Source organism: Somniosus microcephalus, chromosome 10, assembly GCF_052327205.1.
Source record: "Somniosus microcephalus isolate GS21.2 chromosome 10, FLI_Smic_1.0, whole genome shotgun sequence".
NCBI lineage: Eukaryota > Metazoa > Chordata > Chondrichthyes > Squaliformes > Somniosidae > Somniosus > Somniosus microcephalus.
In genome coordinates this window covers 103,745,014-103,767,196 of record NC_140996.1, presented here as the reverse complement: position 1 = coordinate 103,767,196, position 22,183 = coordinate 103,745,014, and the positions used below count along the sequence as shown (strand labels likewise).

Here is a 22,183-nt window from a genome sequence, read left to right as displayed (position 1 = left end):
GGGCTAAAGGTCAGTCAAGATATCTTTCAACAGAAATAGACGAGACATACAGAGGCTGTGAAGGAGCTATAGGAATAGCTGATGATATTCAGATCTATGGAGCAGATGAAAGAAACCATGACATGCACTACATGAGGCCATGGAGAGTATCAGGAAGGTTGGCATCAAGTTAAATGCAGATAAGTGCATTGTTAAAGTCAAGGAATGCCAATTCTTCAGTATGATTTATACACCAGAGGGAGTCAAGCCAAATCCAGAGAAGATTGCGGCGATTGCTGAAATGAAACCAACCAAAGGCAAGAAAGAGCTGAGGCGTTACCTCGGCTTGGTCCAATACATGAGTTCTTTCATCCCACACATGTCGGAACATACAACAAATCTCAGAGAGCTATTGAAAGAAGACGCCGAATACCAGTGGTCTGAATCACACACAAGGAATTTCAAACAACTTAAAGAACTGCTGTGCAAAGAAACACGTCTGTCATATTATGACAGAAGAAAACCAGTCACTCTGCAAGTAGACGCTTCTACCAGAGGACATGGGGCAGCTCTGGTGCAGGAAGGAAAGCTGATAGTTTTCGCATCAAAGGCCTTGACGTCAGCCGAGACGAGATACGCCAACATAGAAAGAGAACTATTAGCAGTAGTGTACGGATGCAAGAAATTCCATACATACCTATATGGCAGGCGATTTACAATAGAGAGTGACCATCGTCCACTAGAACAGATCTATAAGAAGAATCTGTGCAAAGCGCCTGCAAGACTGCAAAGACTACTTCTAAGGATCCAAAGCTATGACTTCACGCTTAAATATAAGCCAGGAAAGGAAATGGTGCTAGCAGATGCGTTGTCTTGATTGTCACCATATGAGAAACACGAGGTGGAGGGCCTAACAGTACAAATCCACCACCTAGTGAATGTTACCCCTACAAAGCTCAGGTAAATCAGAGATGAGACTAGCAAAGATGAGGAGTTGCAACTACTCACACAACAAGGAATACAGGGGTGGCCGGAGAGAATCCAGCAGGTACAGGTGACAATTCGTCAATACTGGACGATTAAAGACGATATTGCAGTAGAAGACGGTATTCTCCTTGCTGGATCGAGGATCATCATGCCAAAGACGATGCAGACACAACTTCTCCATCTCATACATGAAGGCCACATGGGAATGGAGAAATGCAAGCTAAGAGCCAGATCAGCTGTATACAGGTAGACTACCCTTTATCCGAACTTCCGAAAACCGAAACCCTCTAAAAACCGAAGGTTTTTTCGGTCAGCGTAAGTCGTGCGCACGACTTACATGCCTAGCCGGATAAGGGATAGTGTAGCATTTTCCGCACTTCTGAAAACCGAAATCGCTCAGCGTAAGTGTACCATCCTTTATCCGCACATCCGAAACCAGAAAACCTCTGAAAGCCGAAAGTGGCGCAAAGCATGACTTCTGAAAACCGAAATCGCTCAGCGTAAGTCGTGCACACGACCCCGACCCCCGCCGACCCCGACCCCCCGCCGAACCCGACCCACCCCGACCCCCCACCGACCCCGACCCCCCGCCGACCCCCACCCTTTCGGATAAGGGATAGTGTATCCTAATCTGAAAACCGAAGTGTTTTCGCTCAGCGTAAGTCGTGCGCACGACCCCGACCCCCGCCGAGCCACCGCCGACCCCCACCCCCGACCCCCCCCCGACCCCGACCCCCCGCCGACCCCCACCCTTTTGGATAAGGGATAGTGTATCCTTTATCCGCACTCCCGCAAACCGAATTACTCTGAAAACCGAAGCGTTTTCGCTCACCTTCCGAAATCCGAAATTTTCCGAAAACTGAAACACGGCTGGTCCCGAGGTTTTCGGATAAAGGGTAGTCTACCTGTACTGGATAGGCATGTACAAAAATATCGAACAGACGGTCTCTGCATGTGGTATATGCCAGAAATACAGAAATGCACAACAGAAAGAGGAGATGATACCTAGTGAAATACCGTCAAGACCATGGCACACTGTTGGGGCAGATCTCTTCATGTGCAATCAAGAATGGTATCTCATAGTGGCAGATTACTATTCCAAGTTTCCTTTTGTGAGAAGGATGAAAGACTTGAGAGCCACAACTACCACGAGGATTGCAAAGAGCTTGTTTGCTGAACAAGGAATCCCAGAAAAGGTAATCTGTGACAATGGAACCCAGTTCACATTGAGTGAATTCAGAGCTCTGGCAGAAAAGTATGGGTTCAAAATAGTAACCTCATCCCCACATTTCCCAAGGGGACACGGGTTCATCGAAAGACAGATCCAGACTGTCGAGAACTCTCATCAAAAGTAGTGAGATGGGGGAAGACCAAGACCTTGCCCTCCTATCACTCAGATCAACACCACTGAAAGCAGACATGAAATCACCTGTGGAATTGCTGAATGGAAGGAAGTTTAAGACTACACTACCAGCAAAAATACATCCTTCCCAGGACCAGGAGGACTTCAGACAAAAGCTGGCAGAAGCACAAATCGTAGGAAGCAAACATTACAATAAACATGCAAAGACGCTACCAGAATTGCTGAATGGACAATCAGTGCATGTGCAAGACCCGGTGTTGAAAACCTGGAATCCAGCCGAGGTCATTGGAAAAGCTGATACTCCATGATCCTACTTCGTAGAGACTGAACCTGGTAACCAATACAGACGGAACAGACTCCACATCAGACCTTCACCTGAACTGGATAAGCAGCAGACAACATCAGCAACATTGACAACACCAGCTACCACAAGCAGTACAACACCAGAAACAAGCGCTACAAATCAAACAACCACGAGCATGCACACTCCAACTCCAAAGGCGACAGCAACAACAACAATGAGCGCGGAACACACCAAAACACCGCAGAGAGGAATGGTCACCACCAAATCCACAAGATGGAGGGACAACATCCAACCACCTGAGCGATATCGCGAATAAAAAAAAAACTCACAATTCTTTATAGTTGATAATAATAGCTTGGATGTAATATTTGTTCATTTAAATTGTTAAATTTCATGTTTTAGTTTTTTGAGAAAGAGGGATGTTACATTGTTATAGTATCACATCATTAAATGGAACTACTTTGGTATGGTGTAGTTATATTGCTATGTGGCACACTGTGCACAGGCAGTGCACAGTGCAGCGTCGGACATCTTGTATCACTCCGCACCATGCGGCAGCACAGAAACAAAGCAAGAATACAGCTAAGTAAAAGCAGTAACTAAAATGAGCTATATGTGTCTGTATTATTTATAGTAAAAGAACACAAGGAGACACAACAGGTTTGGCAAACAATTTTTGAAGGACAGTGCCTTTTTCAATTGAACAGGTTTGCAGTTAGCCTTTCAATCTCCCCTCTCTTTCTCCCCCTGCCACCACCCACCACCCCACCTCCAAAAAAAAAAAAAGTAAATTGCAGAGATGTGAGTTTAACATTTTATACTGCAGACTAAGTCCAAGATTTTATTATTTGGTCTGGGCACACAGTGAGCAGTCTAAAAGGAGAAACAACTGACACTTGGGCTACAAGCAAGACTGAAGTGTCGAGGTTCACCACTCCCAGTGAATGTGCTTTCCTGCTGGATGATGCATAAAATAAGATTTTCATTAGAGCAGCAGAGCAGATCCAGATAGCAGCTCAGCCTACTTTCCATGTCGGTGGTTCATAGCAGTGCAAGGTGAAAATGAAGAAATGAACAGGCCCACATTAAATATTCGGTTGCTGTTTTGTGAGTTTGATTTATCTGTTGTGAAAGCCTGTGCTAAATATTATAAAATGAGGTTCAAATTATATTTAGAAGTAAAACAATTTCAAAATGTTAATATTGAACTGCATTTCCTTCCGAAATAAATGAGTATTCAACAGTGGGTCTTGTGTTCTGAGGGAAGCAGATTCAATTTTGTAATGTGGAATTATTTAGGTGAGAGATTATTTTGTCTGGACTAGTTCAGTGTATTATATTCACTGAATCGAACAAAAATATGGCCTCTTTCAACAATTATAGATTGATACAAGTTTAGACTTGCTCAATTGCTCAGTCTTCAACTGTTTATTACTTATTAGCATACTAATTAACATAAAGTTTAATTTAGATTTTCCCCTTGAGTGCTAGATTTACATATGTAGCACTGATTTTTTTTCCTGAGTTAATAAATCAATAGATGTGTTATATTTATTGATCATTTAATAAAGACGGGAGGCACAGCATCAAACCAAACCGTATCAGTTTCTTTGCATATATCACAATTGTAGTACAGTTTGTGTAGCCTGTTCTCCAGCTTATTTGACAATGCCTTGGTGTGTTTCAAAGCTACTTTTATCGCATCACAATGGATTTGTGTTGATACTGTATCTTGCCTCATTTTAAATACTGTTCTGTGTTTTCTTTACTCTGGCTCCAACTTATCTTTTTTGCCAAATTTCTCAGTTCTACCTAACTATGTAGTTTTATCCCTATTTTGTAATGACTTGATTCTCTTTTATTGTACATCAACAAGAAATTATTAGTTTAATTAATTTTAAATGTGCCGTTCCTCCTTCCAGTAACTGAGTGATTTGCATGGAGGCAGAAGGGAAGCACACTCAGTCATAACTTCCATGTTTTGAAACATATGCTGACATATTTATCAGTATAAGATAAACCCATTTGTAGTTTGGTGATGCACATTACAAACAGAAAATGGTGGAACTAATAGTTTGAAATACAAGAATAAAATACACTAATTTGTATCGCGCAGGCAAAAAAGATGAAGAATATGAAGAGAAAATAAACATCAAGAAGAGAATTAAAGAACTTAAAGTCTTAGACCCAAAGATAGCACAGAACCTCTGTAAGTGTGAGACTAGTTACCTCATTATTTAAGCCTTGTTTCAATGTAGCAAAGTATATATCTTTACCACTTGTAACAATGTTTTCTGCAGCCATTTTTCTTGGATCTTTTCGGATGCCTTATGAGGAAATCAAAAGGATTATTTTGGAAGTGGATGAAGAACAATTGACCGAGTCTATGATCCAGGTAAAATATTTTTTTTAATTCTTGTTTAATTGGTCCTAAGCTCACCCTCAGCCTTGTCTTAGGCATAATTGGTTGGTACTTAAAACATGGTTGATTCAGACACTGATTATTTATACAAAGCATTGCTTTCTATAGCCTTTAGGTTTTATAAAAATCAATAGACCTTTGAAACTATATTAGAATGAGATTGCATCTATTCATAGTCTTCTTGGACAAATGTGTATTGGCTTAGTTAAAAAAATTATAATAAAAGAAGCTCATGTTAGCAATCAACAATACTGGTGGTTAATTTAGTCTCAATTGTAGTAATTGCTTGGTAAAAATTCTAATTGTACAGAACAGATCTGATAACAATTGTAACCCAAGAGTCAAGTTGCTATAACTTGGCAAATGAAAATCTAATGCACTACATCAGTCATTATTAATGTCACATTCTCATAAATGGTATTAATTTTTACTCTATTAAAGAATTAAGGTATAGATGGTGCCGAAGCACAAATATTGGAAAATATTTTAAAAATTCATGTATTGCATGTTTGAACTATATACAGGTATTGATTAGTTTAGCAATATTAAAGCAGTAACATTTCAATGTAACCCCTAAGCAATTATGTAAATTAATTTGAAACCAAAATGTTACATTAATTCAATTTAGGGTTATTCATCTCAATGTCTGTTTTGCAAAACCATGTTGAACAGTACTTTTTGAATTAATTCTTACATGTCATATTTTTCAAGAGAAACTCTGAAAGTCATCAAACTAACATTTTGTCCTGGACTGCACCAGGATCCCTACTATGTGTCGTGGATACGTATGCCCTTTACCCATACCATGACCCGTGAATAAAACCTAGCTGTTGGCATCATACACAAAACAGATTTTCAACTTGAAATTATAACAGCCCTATACTAATTAGTACTAGTCAAGAGACAATTTCTAATGACTACACCTGAATAATGGTTGATGTCCAACACAAAGTTATGATTCTGTCAATTAAACAATCGGGGGGAAATTTGATAGCCCCTGAAAACTGACGCGGGGATCGCGATGTGCAGTTAACCTGCACCCGTTGCTTACGATGCAGTAAGCATGCCAATTTTGTGCTGCCTGCTAATTTGCATGATTGCTCTGTGCAGTCACTGTTAACCATGCACACTACACGCCTCAGCAGGGGCCCAAGATTGTGTGAGGCTAGCACCATTTAAAGCTAGCCTGTACTTCTTAAAACCAGCCTGTACCTCTTAAAGGGGAGGTGCATTCTGGCTGGAGCAGGTGCTGGAACTGTTTGTGGAAGAGAGTCTGACCAGGAAGAGGACTGAAGTATGGCACAATGGGAGAGAGTGTGCACCAAAGTTTTCTAACATTGCACTAGAGGCCTCTGTGGAGGAGGTGGACAGGAGGAGAGATGTCCTCTATCCACGGGGCCAGACGCTGTGAAGGCAGTGGGAGCAGATAGTCGTGGCGGTCAATACCAGGAGTCAAGCCCCAAGGACCTGGATGCAGTGCCGCAAGAAGTTCAATGACCTCACACGAGTGGTCAAGGTCAGTGAATTCATCTTCAAATGCCATATCCCACCAACTGCACCACTAGCCTCACACACTGCTCAATGCACCGCACACCCATCGTTCACCTACCAACAATTTCTATCAATCATGACTCATACCTCACACACCACCTTCACCTCACCCTCACACACTTGGCACTACTGCAAGCCTCACACCCACATCTCGCAGCTTGCACACACTGTCAGTTATTCAACCATAACAGGCAGATCACCCAAACATGACACACTTCCCTCTTTCATAGCAGGACAAGTTGGCGGAGACAGCAAGGAGCTAACCGGCAGGGGGCCAGGCTCGGCTGCATGTCCATACCCCAATAGATGAGACGGTGATCGCCGTCATTGGTTTCAGCCCCATCGCTGAGGTCGTGGCTAGCGGCAGGGCTGAAACCATGGAAGATGATGGTATCCTCGTACCTAATCCTCCCCCTCAACCCACAATCTCTTCTGATTTACAATCTGCGGATGTTGTAAGCATAACCCTCTAGCTTTTCCCACACCCCTCATCACAACCCTACCATTGTGCCTTTCTCCTTTTAGATATCCAAGAACTGCAACATGCCCAGGCAGTGGTGAAATAGCAGGAAGACAGTGATGAAGAAGAAACACCATCACTAGATTTCACACTCACAGCCACTAGCTCAGATACTGACACTGTGTGTAATTTAGAGGATAGCTTAGAGGCGGGATCTGCATGTGGTGAGACACTCACCAGGATGACAGCATTCTTCCTCCCACCCCTGCCACTTCACCAGTGCTCCTGCTATTGCCTGTCAGCCAGCCAGCCCAGACTGCTGACACCCATGCCGAGATGGTGCAGTCTGAAGCCAGGCCTTCAAGGCCCAGAGCTGCCTGAGGTCGTCCTCCAAGACCATCTAAGTCTCCCCCACTGTTTGGAATGTTTATTTTGTTTTGGCTTTTATTTTTGCATTGTGACCAATTGGATGCTGTGATGGTCAGTAACAGAGGGAAGGTAAGGTGTGGGACTGTTGGTGATTGGGGAATTGGGGTTATGTTTACTGGTATTACTGTTGGATCCTTCGTTCGCAGATGGTCCGGCCAGAAAGCGGCTGTCCAGGTTGCATCCTCCCTTCCTCTCCTCCTCCTCAGCTGGTTGCTGTAAAGCTGATGGCAAGGGCTGTGCTCTCAATGCGGCGAGATTGTGCAGCATACAGCAGACCACCACGAATCTTGGCACGCGCTGTACCGAGTACTGCAGAGCTTCTCCAAAGCAATCCTGGCTGCGGAACACATTGTTTCAGCATGCCGCCTTCTCCTTCTTAGGCAGTCCCTCGCAACCGAGGATGACTTGCTTCCACACTAAAAATGAGTTCTCAGGTGACTGATGAGTCCAATACGGGACCTACAGTTTCTGTCACAGGTGGGGCAGATGGTGCTTGAAGGGGCGGATGGGTGGGGTGCTTGGATTGACGTGCGCTCCCTTCCACTGTTTGCGCTTGGCTTCCGCTTGCTCCCGGCGAAGAGACTCGCGGTGTTAGACATCTTCCCAGATGCTTCTCCTCCACTTTGTGCGGTCTTGGGCCAGGGATTCCCAGGTGTCGGTGGGGATGTTGCACTTTTTCAAGGAGGCTTTGAGGGTGCCCTTGAAGCGTTTCCTCTGCCCACCTGGGGCTCTCTTGCTGTGTCGGAACTCCGAGTAGAGCACTTGTTTTGGGAGTCTCGTATCTGGCATGTGGACGATGTGGCCCATCCATTGTAGCTGATCGAGCGTGGTCAAAGCTTCAATGCTGAGGATGTTGGCCTGAGCGAGAACACTGACGTTGGTGCGCCTATCCTGCCAATAGATTTGCAGGATCTTGCGGAGGCAATGTTGGTGGTACCTCTCCAGTGCTTTGAGGTGCCTGCTGTACATGATCCATGTCTCTGAAGCATACAGAAGGGCGGGAATCACTATTACTCTGTAGACCATGAGCTTGGTGCTGGGTTTGAGGTCCTGGTCTTCAAACACACTCGATCAAATTTTGTGTGGCAGCATGGCTTTCGTTGTATGCATGCCGCTCCTGCATGTCGGGATTGTGCACTGGAGTCATAAGCCATGTCATCAAAGGATAGCTCTTGTCGCCCAGTAGCCACCCTCTGGTTTGTCGTGGTGGCACAGCGGACTACCGCAGAATGAAGGCATCATGACTGCTGACAGGATACCGGGCATTGACTTGCATGATACACTGCGTATGGTCGCACACCAACTGGATGTTGAGGGAGTGTAATCCCTTTTGGTTGCGGTACTTCTCAGAGTTGACATGCTGCACCCGCAAAGTGACGTGCATGCAGTCCGTGGCACCCTGCACTATGGGGAAGCCTGCAATCCTTGCGAAGCCACGTGCTCACTCCGCCTGCTGCTCTCTGTCAAGAGAAAATTTAATGTATTCAGCTCTCTTAGAATACAGAGCCTCAGTGACCTCCCTTACGCAACAGTAGACGGCAAACTGGGAGAAGTTGCAAATATTGTTTGCTTCCAGCCTGGAAGGAGCCCAACGCATGGAAGTGGAATACCTACTACTGCACCCATATCATGGAGCAAGTCATTTGTGCATAATTCTTGATGTCAGGACAAAGCCCTTCAGCATGTGCTATGCCACTCCCTGTAGACTTCAGCAATTTTAAAGAGCACTAAAAACCACCAAACACTTCTACAACCGTAGCAACAGCCAGTGGAAATCAATCAGCAACTGAAAGTAATTGATGATCCCTTTAAATAGCGCTGATGGGGGGGTCCTTCCTGCTGCTGAATGCATGTTCATGTTTATGAGAGGGTGTAAGCTGGAGCGTTGAGCTCCAAAATGGCAGCACTGGTGTTAAATCAGCATTACATATTGATTGACGTCATGATCTGCATACTTCCGGCAGATGCTCCCTGCACCCGCTACACCCTCACCAAGATGGCGTCCGGCACGGCTTGCACCAAAAGTGCGCGCCAAGCTGCGGACACCATTTTGGACCCTAAACAGCACTTTCAAGGGAATGGTAGCATAGTGGTTGTGTTACTGGATTAGTAAACCAGAGGCCTGGGCTAATAATCCGGAGACATGAGTTCAGATCCCACCACGGCAGCTGGGGAATTTAAATTCATTTAATTAAATAAATCTGGAATTAAAAAAAAACTAGTATCAGTAATGGTGACCATGTAATTGTTGTAGAAAACTTATCTGGTTCACTAATTTATTTTAGGTAAGGAAATCTGCTGTCCTCACCTGGTCTAGCCTATATGTGACTTCAGACCCAAAGCAATGTAGTTGACTCTTAACTGCCCTCTGAAATAGCCTAGCAAGCCACTCCGTTGTACCCAACCACTACGACAAAGTACTGTGCGAGTACCTTCATTACATGGACTGCAGCAGATCAAGAAGGCAGCTCACCACCACCTTCTCGAGGGCAACTAGGGATGGGCAATAAATGCTGACCTTGCCAGTGATGCCCACATCCCGTGAATGAATTTAAAAAAAATTTACAGCACCCAAGCAATGGGCGCTACTGAGCTGAATTTTGCGGGCTCAGTTGTTAGTGAAGGATCAGCTCCAATTTAAATTGTTCAAAAGGATGACTTTTTCCCTTAGCATTCATAGTTATACAAATTTAAACTGTCAACTCCACATATAACAAGCAACATCTTGCCACTATGAACATTAGTTACATGTGGGTGTTTGTTAGCCACAAATACTATTTCCCCAATGATGTTCCTTGCCCCGTGTGAATCTTCAGTTCTGCTCTGCTGTCTAAGTGGGTCCCCAATTCTGCTCCTCTTTCCAAGTAAGTCTGCAATGCTGCCTGATTGAGTCCCTGGTGATGCTCCTCTGCCTGAGCAAGTCCCTAATTATGCTGCACTATCCAACTGAGTTTCCGATGCTGCTCCTTTCTGAGTCTGAATATTTCAGACTGCAAGCAGATGTGTACGATGTAGATTGAGGCATCGTTGTGCACTGTTGCTATTTAGTCTCATGTCAAAGGGAAATGGTTGTTGGTTTGTTGTCATTTTGAACCAGAATAATCACATTAATATGATTATTGTACTGTAAATGGGTAATTTGTGTATTATATGAGTGGTTTTTACATGGAGTTACATTGCACTCAATTTACTGTACGCAGTTTCATTGTCATTGCAGCTGTCTATTATAATATTTAAAAAAAATCTTTGGTTGGATCTCTCTGTAACTTGCCTCCTGCATATTAAAGATTTTATGAGATGAAGTACAAAATATCAGATGAAGTTCAGGCATCAAAATATGTTTAAAATTAAAACATGCCTTATTCTGGCTATTTGATATGTCAACAGAACTTGGTGAGCCACCTACCAGAACAAGAGCAGGTGCTTACCTTGGCACGTTTCAAGAATGATTACAATGGCTTATCAGAACCAGAGCAATTTGGGGTTGTGGTGAGTATTCTGTGCACCAAAATTGCACAAATCATCATATTAAGATTGTATGAATGTTTAACACGAAGTGTGGAGTGTTCCATATAGGATATAGTTTTCCGTTCATCAGTGTTTTGTTTAGCTTCATTATTTGACAATTATATAACTGTCAAATAATGACATTTCTGTTAGTAACACCAAATAGGCTTCATTTCTGCTGATTAAAGTTTACTTGCCTATATATTTGAAATTTGATGTTGATTGATGTCAGATTGCTTTCGGTGGTCAGTAGGTCAGAAATTACTTGATAAAGATTTTATATTTTAGCGTGAAAGAAAAGTATTTTGGACTCTCTGAAGTGGCAGTGATATAACGTGCCTGAGGTTTCTCTTTTATTATTTAATTAATATACTTTCATGGCCTAGTGACTAAATCTTGACAAATCTACTCAGCATTGCTTTTCCATTGGCTCACATGGGATAGTGTTTAATCACTTATTTTCAGTTTTTTTAAAAAGTGATAGTAAAAAATGTAAAACCTGTATGAAGGTGAGGCTACACATTACCTTCACTTCCCCAAACTCAGTCATAAAATTGAATTATTTTAAATAAATCTGAAGGTGACGATTGATATGCCTATCAATTAGTCCAATAAAAGGCGACGAGTTAAGAACGTAACTGAAGGTTTTTATTGGCTAAATAACAGAGCCCACCCTCGTGGGTGATCCGATCCAACAGGGAGGAATACTAGCCAGTCAGCTACCTTTATACCTGGGCAGGTAATGGGCGGAGTCGGAGGTGGTCAGCCCAGGTATAACAGTGCGACAAGAGGCGACCTCGTGTAGTGATGTGACAGTGAGAACAGTGAGAACAATATACAGTGATAACTATAACAGTGGTTTACCACAACGATGTCGTGCAAAAATTGGCTGACATCTTTATATATGACTAACGGTTTAGTATTCTTCAGCATTAAAGGCCTTTTATAAAAAAAAACTAAATTACAGACCTTTTAAAAATATTTGAACATTTTGAGCAATTATGTGGTACACTATTGATTTCCCCCCCCTCCCCCCCCCCCCCCCCCCCCCACAATTTTGATTTACATCTGAGGTAAACCAGCTGAAGGACAGCTTTCTCATCAGAAGTTCATTTATTTGTACTGATTAGACCATAGTGCATTCTATCAGTTCTGTGCTCACTCCTACTTAGAAGTATTCAGTTTTTAGATTTTTCCATCAGTTCAAAATTGTTTAATTCAAATTACTAGATAATTTGATTTTCTTTCAAGCAAACGTGACTGAATTAACAGGAATATGTTATTAGCTGTGGCAGATAAATACTGAAACTTGTATGGAATTACTCAAATAATTAGAATTTTTCTAATTTATAAATCCCATTTACACAAATCTTTGTAATTCAGGTTTTGCCCACACCCATCCTTGTGTTAATCATTGTGCTTTACTTAAAATGTGTGCCAACACCGGAGATCAATTCAAGGGGCTAATGTGAAATTATTGATGCTGTATGTCTCAATGAAAGAGTATTTTTGCCTTCTCTGCATTCCTTGTGCACTGGTGTACGTTTTCGTTTTTTTTTTAGAGCACAGGTTTTACAGTAAAAGCTAGAAAAATAAAAACAATAAGCCAGGAATTAGTCAGCTGTTCAGAGTTGACTTTCCTCTTGAGAGATCCTCACACCTGTCTGTTTATAACTTGGCTTGCATTGGTTTCTGTTCATTGATCATTTGGTCCCACTCCTGATCTGTAGTGAATTAAGTGACTTTTGATCGATTACAAGCATGCAGCTCATCTTACTTGGATTTCAGTTTATTTTTTTCCATATGCAACATGTGTGGGAGCACTTTCACAAATTATAGCGCATTTCCCAGCAAGAGCCATTCATCCTGTCATTTGTCCCTAATATAACTACACCTTGTTATTATAACACAGCCACAAATAACATTCAGTACACAGAAATTGCAATTAAAAAACTCACTGGGTATGGTTTTAACATCACAAACTGAAAAAGTACAGGAAACTTCGCGATATCCGGCACCGACGGGACCGAGCTGCTGCCGATCTATCAAAACTTCCGGATAGACCAGCTCTAATGTTGAAGGATACGGAGGTTTTTATCTCCGTATCTGACAACAAACACTGTTGCTTAGCAACAGCTTGTAAACACTCGGCCCGTACCTTGGAAGCGTCTCTGAAGCTGTTGCTAAGCTACAGAGATGCTTTCCAGAGCCTGACTGTTTTTAAAAAAAAAAAAAAAAAAAAAAAATGCTAGGAGAAGAAAAAAACCTAACCAAAACGGCTGCTGATTTCTGCCATTAGATCGAGGTTTCCGGACATACAACCTCCGGATAAACCAAAGTTTCCTGTATAAAGAAATCTGTATGAGAGAGTTTTATAGGATACTAGCTGGGGGGAGCCCGGCTTTGCCAGGGCTGTTTTGGGCCGGGCGGTTTAAATCGAGTGCCAGGCTTTGGGGCCGCTCTGTGAATCTGCTGCCGGGCAACATTTTAAATCGAGTCCCAGGCTTTTGGGCCTTGTCTGTGTCCCTTTGTGAATCTGCTGCCGGGCAACATTTCTACCTTTTTAATACCTTGAAAGATGAAAGTGAAAGTACTTATAAAACGTTTTTGGTAAATCTTATGTTATTTTAAAAGAGAAACTAACTTTTTCAAAGCTGGATGATCAAAGGGCTTTCAGGCCCTGTCTCTCTCTCTCTCTCCCTGTGTGAATCTGCTGCCGGACACCATTTCTACCTTTTAATACCTTGAAAGATGAAAGTGAAAGTACTTATAAAACGTTTTTGGTAAATCTTATGTTATTTTTAAAAGAGATACTAACTTTCAAAGTAGTTTGAGCTGGAAGCTGAAGGCATGGCAGTGAAACAATGGCTGCCAGATCCCTGAGATGAAAACGATTAGTCCCGCCCACACACACACACACCGATTGGCCAACCATCAGGGGACCGTACTGTAGGATTGGTCAATCGTGACGGTACAGGATTGGTGGAACCTTGACGTCAGTCAATCAATGCTAAGTAGCAGATAATGAGTTTAATTTTGAAGGTTTTTTGCATAAGGCGCGAATAATTTTCGTCCGAGCGAAAAGTAAATACACTTACCAGCGTCCCGGAAGCGCAAGCTTTCTTCGGGGGTAACGCGCGCGTAGGTACGCCGTATAACTTTCGAGCGCATAGCCGGACAGACGCACACCCGAGGACAGACAGAAGGACAGACAGATTGACCGCTTTATATATATAGATAACATAGTTACAGTTCAAGATGAAAAGAGACCTCTTAAATACTATGGGGGTGAAATTGGGTATCGCCCTGTTTGGGGCGCTAACTTAGCACCAGGCGCTAAGGATTTTGAACTTCTACTAAATTGGGTGTCAGTGCCCCAGAAAGGAAGTGGGGCGCTACTAGCAGAGCGCTAATGAATTTCAGGTGCAATGCATTCAGCAATGATCCTTCACACTGGTTCCTTCCAGCTCTTAAAGGGGAGGTTGCTTCATTGTGCAGATGCTCATTTTCAGCATTGCTGGCTTTGAGGCAACCTGCAAGCAAGCAAGCCCTGATGGCTATGGCTGTCACCCACTCCCAGGGAGAGAGCTCGTTGGTTCACCGCTGTGGCATTGGTGGCTGCAGTGGAGCGAAGGAGGGCAATGCTGTTCCCGGCCACTGGAAGGAGGCCATCTCCTCAGGTGTTCAAGGCAATGTGGAGGGAAGTGGCCCAGGAGGTCTCGGCCAGTAGTGTGGTGGAACGCAGCCTGACACAGTGCTGCAAGAAATTCAACGACCTCAGTCGGGTGGTCAAGGTGAGTACATGCTTCAACAGCTCCTACATACCAGCATCTGAACCTCAATCTATGCACACTGTGCAAACAACCACACCGCCACCAAACACCCACCAAACATCTTACCTACTCAAACTCACATCCACATCTCACGCCTTGCCTACAATCACAGCTATTCAACGACGGCAGGCATATCTCCCAAACACATAGCTGGACTCTGACTCAAACACATTTGTTTCTCTTGCAGGCCAAGATGGTCCACAATAGGAGGGAGCAGCAGAGAACAGGCGGGGGTAATGCACAGCTCCAGCAGCTCTTGGACCTTGAGGAGCGAATGCTGCGACTCATTGGGCAGCAGGTGGTGGGTGCCATGGCCGTCGGTGACGCGACTCCGTTGGGGGCAAAAACGGTATCTTCAGCCCCTCCCCTTCTCTCATCCCACTTCCCCGTCACACCACAAACCTTTCTTACTTTCCACCTCCTGAGAATGTCTGCATTCCTTGCTCCATTCCTGCCCCCCTGCCCTCACCTTAACACGAGTGTTGTGCCTTTATGCTTTCAGATAATCAGCAACCAGATGACCAGCCTGTCCCTGAGCTTCCCACTGAGAGTGAGGAAGGAGAAGAGGAGGAGGAGCAAAGCACCGCGTCACTGCATCTCTCACCCACAGGCACCACCTCAGATACTGGCACTACGCGATCTTTAGAGGCAAGTTTAGTAGCGGGGTCTGCACTGGGTGATGCACTGGGGACGAGCGGGCTGCAGCAAGGCCAGGGGGAAAGGGTAGCTTGGGAGTCAGCTCTCTGGAGGGCGAGTTCACGCACGGGTTCTGCTGCACAGGACTCCGATGAGGACCTCGATGGGGAGGCGTTCACAAGAAGGGTGATGGCCATGCACACTGAGATGATAGGTGCAATGGCAAGGGTGGCCGAGAGCCTCTCGGCAATGGTAAGGAGTGTGGAGGTGTCCGCCTCCAACATTGCACAGAGCTCTGCGCACACCATGGAGCCCATCATTTCCACTGTGCAGAGGATAGTGGACTCCCTGAGAGACCATGCGGATCCAGACCTCATGACGCGTGTCACGGGCAATGTGGCAGCTTCCATTGCAGCGCAGGTGGAAGCGACGCAACATCTTGGTGCTGTAATGCAGTCAATGGTTGCTGCCATTGAGTCTCACACTTCTCTCATGCAGTCTCAGCTTGATGCCACGAAAGCTCTGACTGCTGCCATCGTCACTGGGTCCACCGCAGTCCATCGGGGATCTCGCGGTGTCGCAGCAGGCCAGCAATCTGCTCTAGCAGATTGATAGGGATGCTGAGGTGCTGCCTCAGGGGAGTGGGTCAATGGAGCAGGAACCTGCTGTCCTCACTCAGGATGACAGCATTCCTGATCCCACCACTGCCACTCTGCCATTGCACTTGTCGCTGCCTGCCATCGAGCCAGCCCAGACTGCCGCTGCCCAGCCTAAGGTGGTGCAGTCTACAGTCGGGCCTTCCAGGCCCAGAGCTGGTCAAGGGCATCCTGCAAGGCCATCTGTAGTCTCTGGCACTGACACTCAGCAGCCTTCCACCAGCCCTGCTGCAGCCACTGGGGAGAGACTACATAGGAGCACTAAATTAGGAAAGGGGACTGTAAAGTTTTGGGGTGTGGTATGGAATGACAAAGTGATGGAATGATGGCGACATGCTCAGCAACCGGAAAGAGGACTTGAAGTCACTGGAAACTAAGTCTGATGAGGCGGTCACGGACCGACCTTGCAGAACGCCGATTGAGTGGCTGCCTCTTCTGTCGCTGCTGTTCATCCTCCTGTTCCTCCTGCTCCTCATCTTCCTCCTCCTCGTCCTCGTCGTCCTCTTCCTCCTCCTGAGGTGGTGCTGCTATGCCTGGTGGCAATGGCTGCGCCCTCATGATGGCCAAGTTGTGCAGCATGCAGCAGACGACGACGAAGCGTGACACCCGCTCAGCTGTGTACTGGAGGGCTCCCCCGAGCTGTCATGGCAGTGGAACTGTTGCTTGAGCACTCCGATGGTCTACTCAATGATGTTCCTGGTGGCAGCATGGCTCTCAGTATATGAGTGCTAGCCAGGAGTGTTGGGGTTGTGGAGGGGAGTCCTGAGCCAGGTGGCGAGCGGCTAGCCCTTGTCTCCCAGCAGTTACCCGCAAGCTTGATGTGGCTGGAATAGATCTGGCACAGGATGAAGGCATTGTGGCTGCTGCCAGGATATCGGGCATTGGCAGTCAGGATTCACTGTCTGTGGTCGCACCCCAACTGCACATGAAGTGAGTGGTAGCCTTTGCGGTTATGGAATACCGCAGGATTGTTATGAGGTGCCCGCAAAGCGATGTGGGTGCAGTCAATGGTGCCCTGCACCATGGGGAAGCCGTTATCCCAGCAAAGCCACATGCACGCTTGCGCTGCTTCTCTCTGGTCATGGGGAAGGAAATGTAGTCCCTGCTCCTTCTGTAGAGAGCATCTGTGACCTCGCAGATGCAGCAATGGACGGCAAACTGGGAGATGTTGGAGATGTCGCCTGTCGCACACTGGAATGATCCGTTTGTGTAGAAATTGAGGGCGACGGTGACCTTGACTGGCACTGAGAGCTGTGGTGGTCCTGATCTGAGGCTCGAGGTCTGGCTGCAGGAGGTGGCAGAGCTCTGTGACCATGTCCTTGCTGAAGCGGAGCCTTCTAGCACACTGGTCCTCAGTGAAATTCCTGTTGGAGAAATGTTGCTGGAATGCCATAGGTGGGTAAGGCCTCCTGTTGATAGCCCTGTTGGCCCTCCTACCTCTGGCCACATTTTGCACTCTTTCTCTGTGCTTCAACTGCCTCCGACGTTGACGCTGGAGGGCGAGGTCCACTGCCAGTACAGCCCCCATGAAAGGATACAAATATTGCACTTTCAATCTCCCCTCATTGAAACTAAAGAATCTTTATGTGCCAGAACGCTCGTTAAAATGCAAAATGCTGAAATCAGTCAAAAGGCCTCTTTGCTATGTGAAACTAACAACACAGCATTGTTGGCCAACGAAAACTAAACCGGATGTGGACGCCTTTAAATAGCACTCCTCCAGGGGACATCCGACTGAAAGCCGCCTCCTCTACCTGTCGTCGTTAACAGCAGGCGCACAACCAGGGGATGAGAGGGAATTTTTCATCCGGGACGCTGCGCACAGCAATGACATCACGATCTCTGGGCGCAGGAGATCAGGGCACAATGTCTTACCGCCGCCGCAGAACTCCCGCCGAATTTAGCGGGAGGCGTTGATATCGCCACACCCGGTCGCAAACCCATTTGCGCCCAGTTAGCGCCCCCAGAGGCACTAACAGGAGGCACAAAAGAGCCCAATTTCTAGCCCATTGATTGCTTGTCATGTCCTCCATTTATGTTTATTCTTTATTATTAAAAATGTGTTCCTAACTTCTGTTTTCTTTTGCTGTTTAGTTTAGAGTTACAAAATAAATTACTTCAACAATAAAGTGAAGTTCATTGCAGGATGTAGTGCGGCAAAATTAGATTTCAAAATATTTTTTCATCAGTGGGCTTGTTAGCTCTATCAATAGAGCTTGAGTTAAAATTTCAGCTGTCAATGATATTAGATTTAACTCCTACCATCTGGCAAGCTTTTGGCCAAGTTGCTAAGAGGAGTACTTTATGATCGCGAAACCATTTGTTAGGGTGAGAAATAGCAGAAACCTGAACTTCCATTTGTCCGAATCGAGAAACTGTTGCATACAGCACAAGCAATAAAGCCGGTGGGTCCTGTATGAATTGTGCTGCTCCGCTGTTAGCTTCGCGAAAATGGCATCTCGCTGTTTGGCTCACCATTGAAATGCATTGAATGACATGAAGTTGCTGTATTTGAAAGACTTGCATTTATATAGCGCCGTTCACAACCACCGGACGCCCCAAAGCGCTTTACAGCCAATTAAGTACTTTTTGAAGTGTAATCACTGTTGGAAACATGGCAGCCAATTTTGCGCACAGCAAGCTCCCACAAACAGTAATGTGATAACGACTAGATAATCTGTTTTAATGCCGTTGATTGAGGGATAAATATTGGCTAGGACACCAGGGATAACTCCCCTGCTTCTCTGAACTAGTGCCATCGGATAATTTATGTCCGCCTGAGAGGGCAGATGGGGCCTCGGTTTAACGTCTCATCTGAAAGACGGCACCTCCGACAATGCAGCACTCCCGCAATACTGCACTGGAGTGTCAGCTTAGATTTTTGTGCTCAAGTCTCTGGAGTGCGACTTGAACCCTCAACTTTCTGACTGAGGCGAGGGTGCTACCCACTGAGCCACAGCTGACACTATTTGTGTGGTAGTGACGAACTAAACTCGCCACAAAATTAATTCTTATCCATTTCATTCTAAGTACCCTTTTAATGAAGCGATAAGTATTAATTACTACCAAGCAACCTCTCTGGTACTGAAAATTAACTATTACAAGTCTGGAGTTTCATTCCTTCAGGTTTTAATTGTTGGAGTGATTTAAATTTGCAAAAAAAGTTTTACTTTTCTCTCTCTTAACCCAATTTTTCTCTCCCTCTTTATTTCTCTTTCTGTACCTGATTTGACATTGAATTCGCTCACTCTAATTTACACTTCCTTCTCGGTCCTTGCGCTGTTAATTTCACAATCCTTCAATCTGATTGGTTAAAGAGATACACAGTTGCTTACCCTGTTCACTCAGATCCCAGATGCCCTGTTTCCCTAGCTACGACTTTATCAGCTCGCATTTTCCAGAAACTTGCTATGTAAAACAATTTAAATACCTTGCATGGGCAATTCTAACTAAAGACAGACGCCGTTAGATGCCCTGCCACTGCAAATTATGGCCCAACTTGTTATGTTGCTGGATGACCAACTGTTACTTAAATTTGAAGTAGGAAGCCGGTTTTTCTCTGCATCAAGAGAAAAGAAAGAAATTGCTTCTCATCACATCCTCGGGACATCTCGAAGTGCTTTACATGAGTGCCGTGAATTGGATTATTTTCCTCATCCTTCAGATCCTATTATTTTTGTGCCTCGGGTTGATGGAAATGCAAATTTATAACTGCAGTGATGTCAGTGGGGCATCTGGGACCACCTGAACGTCGAGTTGGCCTATCTTCTTAACCAATGAAATTTAAGGATAGAAAAAGAAACAGAGCAGATGACAGAGAAGGAAATAGGATGAATTAGAATCAAATTTGATAAAGAAAGAGAAATGAAGAGAAGGAAAGAAAGATTGGATTAAGAGAGAAAGAAAAATAGACAAAAAGGAAAAGTAAGAAAAACAATTTAAATTTTAAAAACCTCTAGGAACGAGGTATTACCCGCAGGACTGGGATTCCATGGTTTCATTATTCCCTTTCTGGGCCTCCAAGGTTGAGTGGCATGTCAGAACCACAACTCATGTCATTAACAGGGTCTTTACAAGATGAATTCCCAGCCCTAAATGGCTGCGGCGAAATTAATTCATATTAACGGCATAAATACAACAGTTTCAGAACACAATGGGGAAGTTCACGGCGAGATTGTAATTTTTTTGGTTTTGGCAAGGCTAACAGTGGAGCAATGCAAATCAAACAGCAGTTTATGTCAAATCATAACTCGTGGCATATATCTTCCTCGCCACAAATTGCTGGGTTTTTTTACACACTAAAATGGTGAGCACTGTGTGTCATGAATCTTATCATTCATGAAGAAATGACTCATGAGGTAACACTGGACGGCCAGCTGGTGGCGCCGTCCAAGGAGTATAAATACTCGGGCGTGGGCCCAGCTTGCCCAGGACGTTTTTGTAACCAGGAACTAGTGATGTAACTAGAATCTCATGGTTGTGAAACAGTTGATTAAAGCCTTGTTTTATACTCAAACCAAGTGCTCAGTAGTCTTTTTACATCAATTTAATCAACTGGCCTGCTCCACGCTCTCAGTGGTCTTGGGAACAGACAGCTATGACTCAAACTGTAGAAGGGAACTCAAACTGTAGAAGTAATCGATCCATCATGGAAAAACGACTCAGACCCACCCATCTCGACCTGGACCCGAATTCACTTACAGCTGCTAAGGTATGGAAACACTGGTATCGTACCTTCAGCAACTTCCTTGAGGAGTGTGGTGAGAATGTTCCTGACAAGTTACGAAAGAATGCCAATTATGTATCCCCTCATGTGTTTGACTATATCGAAGACCGTGTAGACTATGACGCCGCTATCCAAATACTACAGCAACTATATGTTAAGGCCCCAAACGAAATTTTTGCTCGGCATCTACTGGCCACAACACAACCCGGGGAATCACTTGATGAATTCCTTCAAAAACTTTGCAGGCTCAGCAAGGATTGTAATCTTAAAGCTGTCACAGCTGAGCAGTACCAGGAGGAGTTAATTCGTGATTCCTTTATTAATGGGATTGCGTCTCCCTTCATATGTCAGCATCTGCTGGAGAATAAAACCCTCAAGTTACAGGCTGCCTATAACCAGGCATGTTCTCTGGACTTAGCAAAGAGGAATGCAGATACTTATCTTTCACCACGTGCACGGGCTGCTGCTATCACTTTTAGTGACTCCTTCGATGGGCCTCGGGTAGAAGCCCTCGCTGATGATGACTCCAACCTGGCTGATGACAACCCTACCCTAGAAACCTTCACTGATGACAACCCTGCCCTAGCGGCATATTGGCAATCTGGAAGGAAGTGTTTCTTCTGTGGAGGTGCATTCCACTATAGGAAATTTTATCCTGCTCGTAACGCAGTCTGCAATCATTGCAGTAAGAAATGTCACTTTTCTAAGGTATACCGGTTGAGAGCCCCTGTTAGTTTTGCAGCTACTATCTATAAAACTGCTCCTCCCCCAAGAGCCAGTACTAAGGTTACAGCTGCAATCTATAAACCTGCTCCTCCCTCAAGAACCACTGCTAAGGTTACAGCTGTCAAGGGTAAAACTGCCCCTCCTCCCATCACAGCTGTTTTTCCCCAAAGTCTGTCCCACGCAGCCATGAAGGTTTCGGTAAATGGACACATTTTGAGTGCACTAATCGACTCATGCAGCTCTGACAGCATCATTAGTGAGCGGGCTGTCAGTAAGCTAAAACTGCGTATTTACCCCTCGGACAGGGAAATTGCAATGGCTCTGACGACACTGACCACCAACTCTTCTGGCTTTTGTCTTGTCGACCTGATTCACAATGGCTGCACTTATTTCTCCACCTGGCTCGGGGTGCTCAAAAACCTATGTAGTGATGTGCTCCTGGGACAGGATTTCCAGAAACAACACAAAAGACTCACTTTCGAGTTTGGAGGGTCAAAGCCGGAGCTTACTATTTCCAAAGTACCATTTTATGTGCTTTCGGTGGCTTCACTCGACGAGCCCTCCTTGTTTGCCAATCTTTCCCCCCGATGTAAGCCCATAGTCA

The 22,183-nt window shown here is 44.9% G+C and overlaps 1 protein-coding gene across 1 annotated transcript in view; it reads left to right on the top strand.

Annotated features, from left to right (window-relative positions):
- The window catches only part of LOC147111592 (protein diaphanous homolog 3-like), a 1,088,834-nt gene that overhangs the window by 764,632 nt on the left and 302,019 nt on the right, over window positions 1-22,183 (top strand). Inside the window, exons 18-20 of the mRNA XM_085998659.1 lie at window positions 4,750-4,842; window positions 4,934-5,028; window positions 10,883-10,984. Of these exons, the coding sequence (XP_085854785.1) occupies window positions 4,750-4,842; window positions 4,934-5,028; window positions 10,883-10,984 (290 nt within the window). The remainder of the gene's footprint in view (window positions 1-4,749; window positions 4,843-4,933; window positions 5,029-10,882; window positions 10,985-22,183) is intronic.